The 13,215-nt window shown below is 43.5% G+C and overlaps 4 protein-coding genes across 6 annotated transcripts; 2 read left to right on the top strand and 2 right to left on the bottom strand.

Moving 5' to 3' along the window:
• Positions 1–203: 203 nt before the first annotated feature.
• Positions 204–1,850, bottom strand: LOC126568330 (RNA-binding protein lark). The gene is made up of 2 exons (XM_050224791.1): positions 1,140–1,850; positions 204–558 (listed from the first exon to the last, which is right to left on the bottom strand). Exons 1-2 carry the CDS (start codon positions 1,848–1,850, stop codon positions 232–234), a joined length of 1,038 nt encoding a protein of 345 aa, XP_050080748.1. The 3' UTR covers positions 204–231.
• A 1,186-nt stretch (positions 1,851–3,036) lies between these two features.
• Positions 3,037–3,665, top strand: LOC126568607 (uncharacterized). The gene is made up of 3 exons (XM_050225110.1): positions 3,037–3,237; positions 3,368–3,472; positions 3,570–3,665. Exons 1-3 carry the CDS (start codon positions 3,100–3,102, stop codon positions 3,663–3,665), a joined length of 339 nt encoding a protein of 112 aa, XP_050081067.1. The 5' UTR covers positions 3,037–3,099.
• Positions 3,666–3,834: 169 nt separating this feature from the next.
• On the bottom strand, positions 3,835–6,187 carry LOC126567985 (uncharacterized). The gene is made up of 6 exons (XM_050224373.1): positions 5,870–6,187; positions 5,671–5,799; positions 5,477–5,607; positions 5,263–5,412; positions 5,094–5,196; positions 3,835–5,028 (listed from the first exon to the last, which is right to left on the bottom strand). The coding sequence occupies exons 1-6, from the start codon at positions 6,185–6,187 to the stop codon at positions 3,835–3,837; spliced, it is 2,025 nt and encodes a 674-aa protein (XP_050080330.1).
• Positions 6,188–6,773: 586 nt separating this feature from the next.
• Positions 6,774–12,314, top strand: LOC126568419 (uncharacterized). Of its 3 annotated transcripts, none has more exons than XM_050224888.1 (6): positions 6,774–7,065; positions 9,762–9,894; positions 10,190–10,336; positions 10,440–10,666; positions 10,734–10,844; positions 12,262–12,314. In XM_050224888.1, the coding sequence occupies exons 1-6, from the start codon at positions 6,909–6,911 to the stop codon at positions 12,312–12,314; spliced, it is 828 nt and encodes a 275-aa protein (XP_050080845.1). In that variant the 5' UTR covers positions 6,774–6,908. The 3 variants fall into 3 exon arrangements, with proteins under 3 accessions (XP_050080845.1, XP_050080846.1, XP_050080848.1); XM_050224891.1 differs by lacking the exon at positions 6,774–7,065 and adding an exon at positions 7,526–7,563; XM_050224889.1 differs by lacking the exon at positions 12,262–12,314 and having other exon boundaries at positions 6,775–7,065; positions 10,734–10,883.
• The last annotated feature ends 901 nt before the right edge of the window (positions 12,315–13,215 follow it).

Genomic DNA, 13,215 nt, shown 5'->3' with positions numbered 1-13,215 from the left:
GGTTTCAATGAGCTGTAAGTACAACCTTGCAGCTATCTGCAGCCGACCCAAGAAAGGGGGGGAGCCTGTACTACTTTTAGCATTCCCCCCTTTTTCCCGCAATAATTTCCAGGGATGTGTTAGGTTCATCTGATCATCTAAATTCTTAGAAATGTGAGCATAGAGGTATGGTGTGTTCTGGTGACGCTGCTTTCGTCACCACCCCCCACCCGAACTAGTTCAATCCCTGTCTCAGTACGGCGCGTATCGATGGGTCGGCGAAGGTCCTCGCAGTCCACGCCGGTCGTCGAACGAATCCCGACTAAAGTCTTCGTACACACCGAACCGGCTTATGCTGCTGCTCCCATTCCGGCTGGTCGGTGGTGGCGTACGTCGGCTAAAGATCGCTTCGTAGCTGCTACTGCTGCGACTACTTTCGGTTACGCTGCGCCTCATTAGGGGCGGTATCGGTGGCATCGGTTCGCGTCTTATGGGGGGAAAATCACGTCCACGGATACCGTACCGGCGTTCGAACAGGTCGCGCGGATCTTCATATCGATCATAGTAGTCGAAGGTGTCCTGTGGAAAAGTTGTGTATCCGAGAGCAAAAATTTAGCTGTCTAGGCTGTTGGCAAAGAGCGTTGCGGGAGGTTTTTATTTTTGTTCGAAAGCAAATAGATAGCGAGAAAAATGTACGATTTAGCAAACAAAAATACATTGCACAGCACTTTAGAGCAATTTAGAACTGGCCAACTATCGGGGTACAATTATCCGAAAAACGGCTTATTTAGCCTGTCTGCGAAGTGCCAGCAAATAGTTTTTTGTTAAGGAAATACAAAAGGAAATGAAGCACCTAGTGCAACAAAATTACATCTGGAGACTTTTGTTATGCGAATGTTGTGGGAAAGATATGAAATATGAATTGTTCTTTGTTAAAAGCTAGCTAAGCTAAGAGAAAAATTTAATAAAAAAATGTAAAAAATCCACTTGTTTTAAACTGGTAGATCCAAACCGATATTTCCAAAACGAGTACGAAATTCGATTAAAAACGCATTTAAAAAACCATAATCCAGAATAGAAAAGATAGAGGGGTGCAGTAACGAAACAAAAGGATTGATAGGCGTGCATGAATGGTGTTGGTGTGACTTGTTCGATTTTACCCTAAATCCGTCCATTATACGATCGCGAAGGAAGGGTGGCGGTGGCGGCGGCGGATACGGATCCCGTGCGTACATGCTGCGTTCGCGGAAGCCACGTTCGGCCCAGATCAGACGCGGGCACTCCTTCGACCAGTGGCCGGCCCGGCCGCACCGGTAGCACTGTTCCGGATCGCCCATACCCGGCTTCGGCCGGACACGGCTGGTGGACACCTGCACCTTCATCGGTTGCCCGTCCACCATCATACCGTTCAGTTCCCGGATCGCATCATTCACGTCCCCGGTCGGATCGAGATGCACGAACCCATAGTTCCGCACGATATCGCACTCGACGACGGAGCCAAACTTTTGAAACAGTTCGCGTACTTGCGGGGCGCGCGTTTTGTCCGTAAGATTGCCGACGAATATCTTGGTCGTGTTGGCGTTCGGCGCGCGGCGGCTTCTAGCCGCCTCCACCTTGATCGGTTGCCCACCGATCACGTACCCGTTCAGGTGCTGTATCGCTTCCCGTCCCTGATATTCGTTTTCCATGTGCACGAAACCGAAATTCTTTACCACATCGCATTCGACAACCGTACCGTACTTTTCGAACAGTGGCCGCAGTTCGGACGGCTGCGTCTTTTCGTCCACATTGCCGATGAAGAGCTTGAACGAACCGGGAGGGAGTTCCCGGCCGCTTTCACTTGATGAATCAATTTTGGCGGCCTTGCTCATACCCAGAAAGGGTAATCACGAACGGGATTTGCGTGTGGCAGCCAACCAACGGTTCGGAGGCGTAAGGGAGGGCCACCTTAGACGCGCGAAGGGAGAGAAACGGTTACGGGTAACGTACTCGCGCGATGAACGATATCGTCTTTCGGGTTCGACGTTTTACTCGGTACCGGGACACGGAACAATAACACGACGGACTGCGTACGGAGGGTTGGACGACGGAGCAGAAGTAGTTGCGTCTTCCGGATCCGGTTCCGGATGATCTCACACACACGATAGCTTCGATTAGCGGCTACGGAATACCCGGCGGCGGTTGACGGAACGTTGGAAACACTTCAAGAATAGCAATAATAATAATAATAAACGAAGCGAAATGTGATCGGTTAAGATATTTTTTAAATTAGCGAATCATTGTAAATGCTAAGGAGAGACACCACGGGATGGAACACTTCGCTCTCGACGGATAGTTTGCGATGGACGAAACATTCTCTAGCTGCTGTTGTGTTAGGTGGTTCTGTGTATCCGAAAAAAATCTCATTTTTCCTCTTTCGTGTTGCTTTGCGACCGTGCAACATAAATAGCATAAATAGCATTTTATCAAACGTAGCTACATTGAGGCCAAGATCAAACATGGCCGATTTTGGGCCATCACAACAGATGCGGGTGAAAAAGGGGGCTACTTTCAAAGAGGAGTTGCATCCATTTTCCTTCACTTTTTGATAGTTTTTCACGTTAATGTTATCCTACTTACCTTATTCTGCAAAATGTGCGTTTGGAAAGGAAAACGCGACCGCAAAATACACGAGAAAAGTGCCAACAAATTCGATGACTGCACACGGTCGGCTTTTCCCGTAGTAAGTTTTCACCACCAATACGTTTGTGGTTTGACAGCAGCTGTCATGTGGCCCGACACAGGTTGCGATGGTGAGCTTATGTTGGGGTGGGTTAAATTTTAAAATGGAAGTTATTTATTGCAGACCAGTTTAAACGAATGCTAAAGCTTTTTTGGTGGTTGGAAAATGCTTTGTACTTTTGAATAAAGCAACTTTTAAAAACATGAGTAAAACAAATACCACACTATTGCTTACAAAAATCATTAGTTAAGGGCTAAGGGCAAGGCAAGCTTGATGTACGTGGTTGACCTCCACATACTGTGACTGTCACTTGCACTCGCCGGGCCATAACAGGTCCGATTACGCCAAAAGGTGCAAGACAAAAGTTTATATACACAAGACGCAGTCGCACACATTTTATGGGTTCATTGGTAAGTCGAAGTGTTCCAGCAAACATGAGCGGTCCAGTTGCGGAATTTGTGAAAAGTGCTATTGCTAAGGATAAGGTGGTCATCTTTTCCAAGACCTACTGCCCGTACTGTACCATGGCTAAAGAGGTGAGTGAATTCGTTGTAAGGAATCGTGTAAGATCTTAACATGACGTGTCTTCGAGGTGTGAATCAGTGGAAATATTTGTTTGACTCATGATTCTGGCAAACATTAATACGTCTCCCCTTCGTCTTACAGCCCTTCAAGAAGCTGAATCAGGATTACGCTTGCTACGAGCTTGACAAGCGAAACGATGGTGACGAGATACAATCCGTACTGGGCGAGATGACTGGCGCGAGGACGGTAAGTGGTGCCATCACTCTCGTTACTGATTATGGAAGCTTTCAAGCCTTCAATCAACACTAACTTTATCTATTAATATTGTTCCCCACTCCACCAGGTTCCACGGGTGTTTATCGACGGTAACTTTGTCGGAGGCGGCACCGATATCAAGAAGATGTACGATGATGGTCGGTTACAAAAATTGTTGGCCTAAACACATCCGGCCATCCTGGGATTTGGTCCCTCACAATCCGTTCGTCCTCGGGCAAAAAGTGTGAAGACATTTTATTTTGACTCTCTTTAGAAACTTGTATCCTATATTGTGCACAATAAAAACATAAACAATTGTTCGATAAGAATCGTGAGTCCTAGGATCCCTCGAATTATGGAGCGCTTAATATTTGCTGAACTTGTCCAATAGCTTGTCTTGATAGGAAATTGACTGTGTCAAACAGAGCGACCGCATACTGATGACTGCTATCAGGGAACTTGAGTAAAGCGCTTGCCGTGAGCCGCAAGATTGCTTCTCTCTTGGTTGCTCCACTATCAGCAACTTCCACGCAACTGACCGTCGTTAGCCTATCAAGATCGATTGCGGCCAAAACGCGCTGTACTACGTAGGGTTGTAGAATCATGCGATACTTCAACAGATTAGCCTCCAAGTATCGTCGCTGACTGTACATCACGTGTATGAGTGGGTTGGACTCAGAATGGATTCGCCTCAACACGTCCAGTGCCGCTTCGGTACTCACTTCTAGAGCACTGATGCTAATTCGCTCTTCTTTCGATTGATGAAAAGTGTGCTCGACGAGCGACGTTACGGAGGTAACGGGCGTTGGAGGTCGATACTTGCACTTTTTCAATGTAAAACTTTCGGTTTCGTACTGCTCGACGATCGAAGCCGGTCCCATGGACACACGTGACAGTTTCGGATGTTCAACACGCACCTGAAAGGAGGCTAACCTTGCTATGCTTCCTTGGTTGGAAAGTGAGGACCTGATTGACTGGTCGTCTCGGTTCAGTGATTTGGATTTCCGAGCGGCTACCTGTTCTATGAGTGTCAGAGCTTCCTGGACCGATTTCTGAATGATCTGATGCATCATCTCACGCAATCGCTCGATAACATAACCAGTTATCAGCGAGTCCTGTGGTAAGGGTTCGATTGGACCGTCATGCAAGTCCAGTATAAATTGGCTTGCCGTATCGATTATCTGCGTGCTGCTGGTAGTAGGACTAATCGTAGTGTGAATGGCATAGGCCGCATCGATCGCACGCTCAATCTTCTCATTTACCATGGCAGAGGTCTTGCCGAATGACTTTGCACAGACACTTTTCTTACATTCCCTCAGCAGTGCTTTCACGAGCAATGCCTTACTACGCCGATAGTACTTGCTGGCTAGATATCTCGTTTTCCGTCGCACTAAGTCTTGTTCCAGCTTTTTGTGTTTCCGATCGTACATTTCCTTTCGATCCTGCACTTTATGGTGCATTTGGGTGAGAAATGATTCCAAGTATTGCCTATTTTCGTTTCGTTCTTTTAGATATGCTAGGTAGTGCATTCGAAAGTGTTCAATTTTCTGTAATGCAAGATTTTTTGGGGTTTTTTTTCTGATAGTAGGAAGACTCATTTTTAACTACATACCATTCTAGTTTTTATCTCTTGACTCCTTCGTTTGTTGTTCATCATTCGCTGCTGTAGCGCAACATCCCTTTCTTTTAGTTTTCTCCTAAGTACAAGATTTTTTCTACAATTTCACACAACGCGTTAGTCATCTTTCCGTTGAAAGGTATGTCTTAAACATTGGGCTTACCTTTTTCGAAGTGCTAACAGGTCGCAATACCGTTTTTTGTTTTTCAAGTCGCGCAGATGTCCCTCAGTCATGTTCTTTTGCTTTTGCATCTCAAATTTTTTAATAATGTTGTCCGTTTGTTGATTACATTTCTCTACTGCTGTTTTCCACCTTCAGGAAAAAATTGGCTCTACTGTGTAAGCTAATTATGAGCTTTAATTGTTGTGTTACTTACTGATCCATTTTCTTGTTATAAATTCTATCAGATCGATCACGTATCGTTGCCAATTTCTCACAAAAGTCTACGGCATTCTTTAGATGAGTTTGCATTTGCTTACAGTGTACGGCATTTGCTTTTTCGCTTTGCTGAAAATTGTATATAATTTAGATCAAACATCGTGCTGTATTTGTACTTTGTACCAAGCATACCATTTGATGCAAAAGTTCCAGTACATGCAATCGGTGGTGGTGGGATAGAAAACTTCGAAACCGATTAAGCTCCATAAGCGTACACAGAACTCGCTCATTTTCACTGATTAAGCCATGATGTTTCAAGTTCTGTAGTAAAATGAAGCAGACATAAACATTCCGGTGCTTTTCAAATGGTCTATCACGATAGTGTGCATACCTTTTTGAGTACTTCAGTCCAGTACTTCCTAAGGTGCTTGTCATGCAACACGTGGTAGCTTTTCGGGGCAATTCGAATGTAAGGATCCTCCAGATCAAATTCATGATCATTTGGATACTCCCATGGAAATTGAGCTAACGGTCCTGTGGAAAACTCGACCGCGTGTACTGGACAGCAACGATTGGGAAGTTTCACCGAGGGTATCAGATCGATCCATTGCGGAACGACTTCACGCGGAAGTGTATCCGGATCTTGCGGCACTAGTTCGAGTAATTTTGATATCGTTGTGGGACGACGCAGGGTTAGAAATTTGGACATTCTTGTAACGGTGTTTTCCGCGACAATAGTCAATGTGTACTACGATGGGTAGTTGAATGGAGATAGTTTATGCTGCTGATAGTTTGATTGGATTGAAACTTGTAATTACTGTTGTGATTGCTTCCGGGATGAGGATGAGGAAAAGGAATTTCGATTCATAATTAACTGCAGCGAACAGGTGCGAACTCCCGCAGGATCTGGATTCAAATGACTGGTCACCCTATTTGAGTTCCAAAATCTACCATTGTGTGTTCGATTACAAAATATTGTATTTCAAGCAAAAAAAGCTTTTTATTAATGTCTTCTACAAAATGTGTATTGAAATATCATGAATGTATGTGAAAATTTCGTAAAACTACTTGTGACATTAATTTAATTTGTTAACACATGTTCTATATCCCTTCCTATGTGCGTACAGCTGTCCCTTTTGACAGTTCTCCCGTCAAAATGTCAACAAAACCGCGCGGCAGTTGGCTGTGGGGTGTACTTTTCTGTGTGTGTGAGTGCTTCTGCGTAATTTCTGTTTTCGGTATCCCTCCCACCCCCCAGCATACAAAGGAAAAGTTGGCTCGTTTCGTTCGTGCATTCTTCGTGCCAAGTGGTGTGTCCGAGTGTGAAAATTTTGGGTGAAAATTCGCTCAGTGCAAAAACATCACCGATACCGGCAAGCCGGGCAGCCCGAGAGCGCAGTGTACTCACAGCCCCGTGGAAAATTCCACTGATGTTACTCAACAACAACGTCCTGTGCCGGATCACTGCAGCTGCATTACGGGTTCATTGTGCGTACGGGAAGCACTCCTACTGCCAAAGCACTTTTACCAGTCGGCCAATACAGAACCAGTGCCAGGGCCAGAACAATCAGCAGTATTTAGCTAAAGGTAAAAAGGGAGTAGCAACAGCAACCCATTCCGGAAGTGGCAAAAACGTGTCCATGCGGTGGGAGTTACAGGGTTGCGCTTTGAGCTTGCTTTGTAATTGAACGCCGATTATAACGACAGTGACGACGTGGTGTGGGAATCTTGTGCCAAAATAATTAATATATACAGGAGATTCTAGAAACGGTTCTACCTCACAGTGAAAAGCCTTTGAGCGGTCCACAAAAAACCCAATAGGACGTTTTCCTTTCTCACTTCCGATTGATGCTGTAGAGAACCAAACGAAAAAAAGGACAATCATTAGGAACCATCGTCATATAGCGGCTGTGCGTGTTTCTACCTAATATAGTTACTAAGAACAACATAACTACGAGAAAAAAACACATAAAATTCCTTAACATCCAGCTTTCTGTGACTAACAAATTGTGGTGAACAAATCGGGCGTATTCCGACCATAACCGTGTCTCATCATGCTTACACTAACCGTGCTAATTGCAAGGGGTGAGTAGTTCCTTGCAAATGTCTCCCTTCCCGGAAGTGTCCTACTGTTTGTATGTAGTTTGTGCATGTCTCAGTAATGCTAGTCCAAATACACGTTATAATTTCCGCTTCTTACAGACCACACCATCCAATATAGCAATCTGAAGTAGGTGAACGTAGAAAATGCCAGAAGCACTAGAGCACCAGAGTAGCCCATCGCAACCGATACGAACATGTGGCACAATTCAATCGCCGCTCGTTGTACGAAAGAGTAAAGCTATACAGAAAGAAGGGCCCTTTCGAATGAACAATGAAGCCGGCTGGTGCGAAGCGAACCTGAACATCGTCCCGCCGTCGTCTTCGGCCTTGATTTTGTTGGATCCGGCGCGAGCAGACGATGCACATTGCTCTTATTCCCGTGCAAAATCTCCCAACCCAGGGGGGATGCGTACGTATGTTAATAACCGCGAATATGCGTACTATTAATAGCTGCGTAGAGGTAGCATGTGCTGCCAGCAAAAATGTCCTCCATTTTCCATGCCGCCTACTTGATCAGACGGATTGTGTTTCGTTTCGTGAAGGTAACGATGCCAATAATGAATGGAAACACACCATGAAGGACCAGGACCATGATAGATCGGGCGTCTGCATTAGTGATGAGCATGACCATTCTTTTCTAGGAATTTATTCACTCTTAGTTACTCCCGGGGGTTTCAGTTGGACTACCTGGCAAGTGGCTCCACCACCTCGATAATAACGAATCCCAAAAGAGTTGTAAAAAATCTTTGTGAGGAGTTTATCTAATTCATTCATTAGCAAAGATTTCAATAACTCACTCACTCTTACTCCGTACGCCCAACACTAGTCTGTATGAATCGTCCTAGAAAAACAGTATGACAGATATATTCTTAAAATACTGCTTAGTGGGTCAATTACAAATTGCTCTATAATTGCGCCAGATTCAAAAAAGGACACTATCAATTTGTGATGGTGTAATTCGGGGGGAACTACTTGTACGTGAGTTGTGCTAACAACTATGACGCTATACGTGTGAGACTGTAGCGCTGTCGTCATAACTATGCGATCTGGGCCTATCTTCTATATGAGGGTAAAATTAACATTTACGAGAATACGCTCCGGTGTGGGCTAAGAATATAGCAAAAACAAATCCAACCCAACCCTAATTTGGCAGTAAACAGGGCGGTGCCGCGTTGGTAAAGTTCGCCATCGGTTGCTATCTAGTTTTCCCAACCATTTCCCAACCACGTGATGATTAATATTCTCTTTGGCTGCTTTAATTCAAACCATCGTTGCTTTTGCTGAGGAGAAAGAAAAAGCCCTTAGCAACGATCGTGATCCTCATCATGGTAGCGCATGCGCTTTCCGTACCGAACGACGGTTCGAAAATTGTGGCTTCTTTGCGCATGGCTAGAATCCCATTTTGCCCGCCGAAGTAGTACCCGAACGCCGGCGGAAAGAGAATATCATCACGCAACCCGAATCGTACCGAACTCAGTCCATATCCAAACGTTGCTGGATCAAGATCCCGGGAGGACCGGGAGCCCGTACTAACTGCGCCATTTGCAACACTGTACACGCGGTCCGGACACGACCTTGTCATACCGGGTGAATGTGAAAAATTTCCTTTTTCAAGAAAGGTTGTGTGGTTTTTCTTTTCCTTTTCCTTGCTTCTCTAAGTGACTGTAAACTATTTGTTTTGCACTCGGCGACGAGTGATCAGGAAAAATTGTGTTAGTCATACCGGTGTGTCTGTGTATGTGTTTTTGTTATTGCTCCGGTGTCACAAAGTACCAAGGACCAAGGGTTGGGGTGGTGGATCGTTGTAGTAAATAGGTCGCATTAGCAAATATTGCGTGTTGGGGCAAAGTAAGAAAATATCGTCTCGTTTTTATTGGAAAGTGCTAGATAGTCTGAGTGACCAGGTGGTTTGGGTAGGTAGGTAGGACCTTTGATGGTCATTATTTTTCATTAGTTGCTCGTTTGTGCATGCTTGTGTTTGCTTCTACAATTAATCGTTCATTGGAGCTGACCGTGGATTCGGTTATCTGATCGTAGAAATACTTAAAAGTAGTAACCATTGCAAGACGTTGCTCTAGTAACGATTCGGAAGCGTTATCGCAAACACAAAAGTAGCTTGCGCTGTGCGCATTAACTTTACTTACAGTTGAGTAAAACTGTTTTCTTCTATACGCCTCTAGCATTTTCAAGCCTTAACGGAAAAATGGTGAAACAAGGACCACGTCCGCTCGTCATCTGTGGCCCATCGGGTTCGGGCAAGAGCACGCTGCTGAAGAAGCTGTTCAAGGAGTTTCCGGACACGTTCGGATTCAGGTGAGTTGTGAGGATACTGTTGTCAAAAATCTTGGCGTCCAGGTCTGTTAGCATACCATATTCTTAATAAACTATCCAGCTGTGGAATAAATTTAGTAAAAATGAAATAATTGACCATGATCTCGCAAAGTTATAGTCCCAAAGATCTTGTATCCGTATAATGCATGAAATAGTATAGCAGTGTAGGAATATCCTTCAGTTTTTTTGAATTTCCCATACATTTAACTCAACCCCATACAACCAACCTCAAACACAGCTAGATTTTTAAAGCAACAATCTTCTCTACCACTCGCAGCGTTTCACACACCACTCGCAAACCACGGCCAGGAGAGGAGAATGGCGTCCACTATCACTTTGTCTCGGTGGAAGAGATGCAGTCCGCTATCGAGAAGGGCGAGTTTATTGAAACGGCAGTATTTAGCGGCAATATGTACGGTACCAGGTGAGCTTTTTGTGATCAAGTTGGGGGGCGTGTTCGATACGCCTTTGAACCAAACCAATTGACGGACGACGATTCTCTCCCCGTTTTACTCGGACGCACACAGCAAAAAGGCAGTAGAAAACGTACAGCACCAAGGTAAGGTGTGTGTGTTGGACATTGAAATCGAGGGTGTGAAGCAGATTCGCAACTCGGACCGCTTGAACCCACTGCTGGTGTTTGTGAATCCACCCTCGATCGAGGAGCTGGAGCGCCGGTTGCGCGGACGTCAGACGGAGACGGAGGAAAGTTTACAGAAGCGTTTAAACACGGCACGGAAAGAGATTGAATACGGTAAGTAGAGGATTTTCGGGGGTATGTTTGTGTGGCCAAAATTTTAATTATTACTTGTCCTTTGTAGGTACGGAAGTGGGCAACTTTGATGTCGTCGTACAGAACAACAACCTGAAGCAAGCGTACGAGGATCTGCGCAACTTTATCGTTCGGGAACTGGAAACTCAACAAGGCCAAGGTATCAATGTTAGCCTGAACCGTGTGTTTGACGAGTGAATTGGACCCGTTTGTCTCCTAATTTGTCGCTCCCATCTGTGTCTGTTACGCCTCCGATCTGACAAAAAAAAACCGACCGACCCAACCCATTCCTTCCGACCCCATTGACTATGTTAACGATTGAATCTGTTGATTGAAATGCTTAATCTAATAATGCGTGAAAATCGCAACCTCCCTCTCTAACACTGCGTAAACTTTCCTAGAAGAAAGTGTACCGTAATTTAACCAGCTAGGTTTTTAGTGCCACGGTATTATACCGGTGCTATGAAGCAATTATTCTTTAACTACTCTCCACTGTATTGGAATTTAGAAGGTACACTTTGGAAGAGTATAACAAAAAAAACTAGCCGAAATTGGCACTTTACACCTAAAAACACACACACCAATATACCACCTATTATTATTAACACGAGTACAACGAAGGTAATATGCAGAAGGGTGCGCATTTTTTGGACAAATTTAAACATTTATTAGGTCAATTTTTCGTTGCTTTATTTAACCCCCTTTTGGTTAAAACTATGCTACCGAAGAGTGTGTTTTCGATAGAATTTTGAAACAGATCAAGATTTGAATCACCTCCTGTTTTATTGGGCCTACTTGTAGGCCATTGTAGTTGTGAGAGGAGTTAAGAATGAAACAAGCAAACTGTTAATCGATATACGCGCCCCTGATACACCAAGGTTGAAAGCTAAATTTAATTAAAGCTAAGCATGAAAAGTGAGATAAGAGCAAAATACGATAAACATTCCGGTGTCAAAATGAGAATATGGTTTTTGGCGTAGGTTTAAAATTACCAGTTAAATTTTGCTGGAAATTCCTGATAAAAGAAACCAAAAGAAAAAAATACAAAGTTGTGAAACTTTCTGCGTAAAACAAAGAAAAAACAAAGCCATTTAAAGCAATCACAAAATGAAAAATGAACCATATCCAAAATACTGTTTCTTGAAGCACTTACTCTTCCATTCAAAAAAAAAAAAAGGTCAATTTAATTTAGCTGAACGTAACATTCCGAGGATTTTTATGTAAGATTGAAGATATTTATTAAATATTGGTTACAACCACAACAAATAAAAAGGCAGAACAATAATGAATACAACGTTGGCGGTACAGTTTAACTGTCGAATTGTTAATGATATTTGTGGTGCTAACATACGAGTTTGTTCGTTTGTCTTTTGCATGTTAAAAACCTGTCGTGTTTTGCATTTGCGTGTCTGTACCGATGAGCTTTTAATTAATCAGTATCCCTTCTTTTTCGAGACCTGCATTGGCTTTTTGTTCATGTTGATAAAACTAACCAAAAACAAGCTTTAACTTCAAAAAAGCGCACTTATTAAAACGGAAAATTCTTTCTTCTTTCCCTCCCGCCGAACTTCGTTTAGATGTATTTCTTGTCACGTCATTGGTTAGCAATTACAAGTCTCGTGAGGTTTAATGTTCGGCAGCTTCGGTTACCGGTTAACCTTATGCTTCTCCCTTCTATAGAGGAGTAAAACCCAATTCCTGCAACATTGTTTTTCTTTTTTACTTTTCATCTTCATACCTCCTACATGAAAAGAAAAGGTTCCCAGTATCCTGGTCGTTCTACGCCAGGAGTTTAAAGCACTAGCCACGCAACGAAGCTACCACATAGTATAGAATTCTCTATAGAACCTTCCCATCTAGCCAACAGCCGCATTGTTGCATTGTGCAGAATTCCAGCTTGTTGATGTGCAGAGTTGTGCTTTTTTTCCTAGTAGATAAACGTAATGTTAGTTTAAGGATGTGTTTAACGCGCGTTTGTACAACTTCACATCCACTTACTCTGCTCGCTACCTGCCACACAAGTCATTTTGTATCGACGCAATGCGCAATGCTTTTTATTTATAGGTTTTTTTTATACATAAAACAACAAAGAAAACTCCCGTCTATTTTTCTATAAGCAAAGAGCTGCACCCAACTAGCAGAGAACTATTTTTGTAATTCCGTGTCAGTCGTTACAAACAGTGTTTAGTTTGAAAATCGGCCTGTGGAACAGTTGTTTGTTCATTCAACGTAATTGCCAAAACGGAAAAGGTAATAGATTAAACCTAGAATTCACGAGATATGTATGGATATCGAAAGCTCTAATTTTAGAAGAAATACACCCATGTTTACAAAACTTATAATATCGTGCTGTAGAAAGTAGGGAAGCTACATACATCGGTTGAACATACTGCACTACTGTGTACCGGTAATTGGCAAATTTATAATGTTTACTGTACTCTGTTGATTTAGGGAAAAGAATAATTGAAATATATAGACACACTAATTCACAAATAAAGAAAAGTGTAGAAATATTAAATAAGGCAATTGGG

The sequence above is a fragment of the Anopheles maculipalpis genome, chromosome 2RL, assembly GCF_943734695.1.
Source record: "Anopheles maculipalpis chromosome 2RL, idAnoMacuDA_375_x, whole genome shotgun sequence".
Taxonomy (NCBI): Eukaryota; Metazoa; Arthropoda; class Insecta; order Diptera; family Culicidae; genus Anopheles; species Anopheles maculipalpis.
This window is presented reverse-complemented; position numbering and strand designations above follow the sequence as displayed.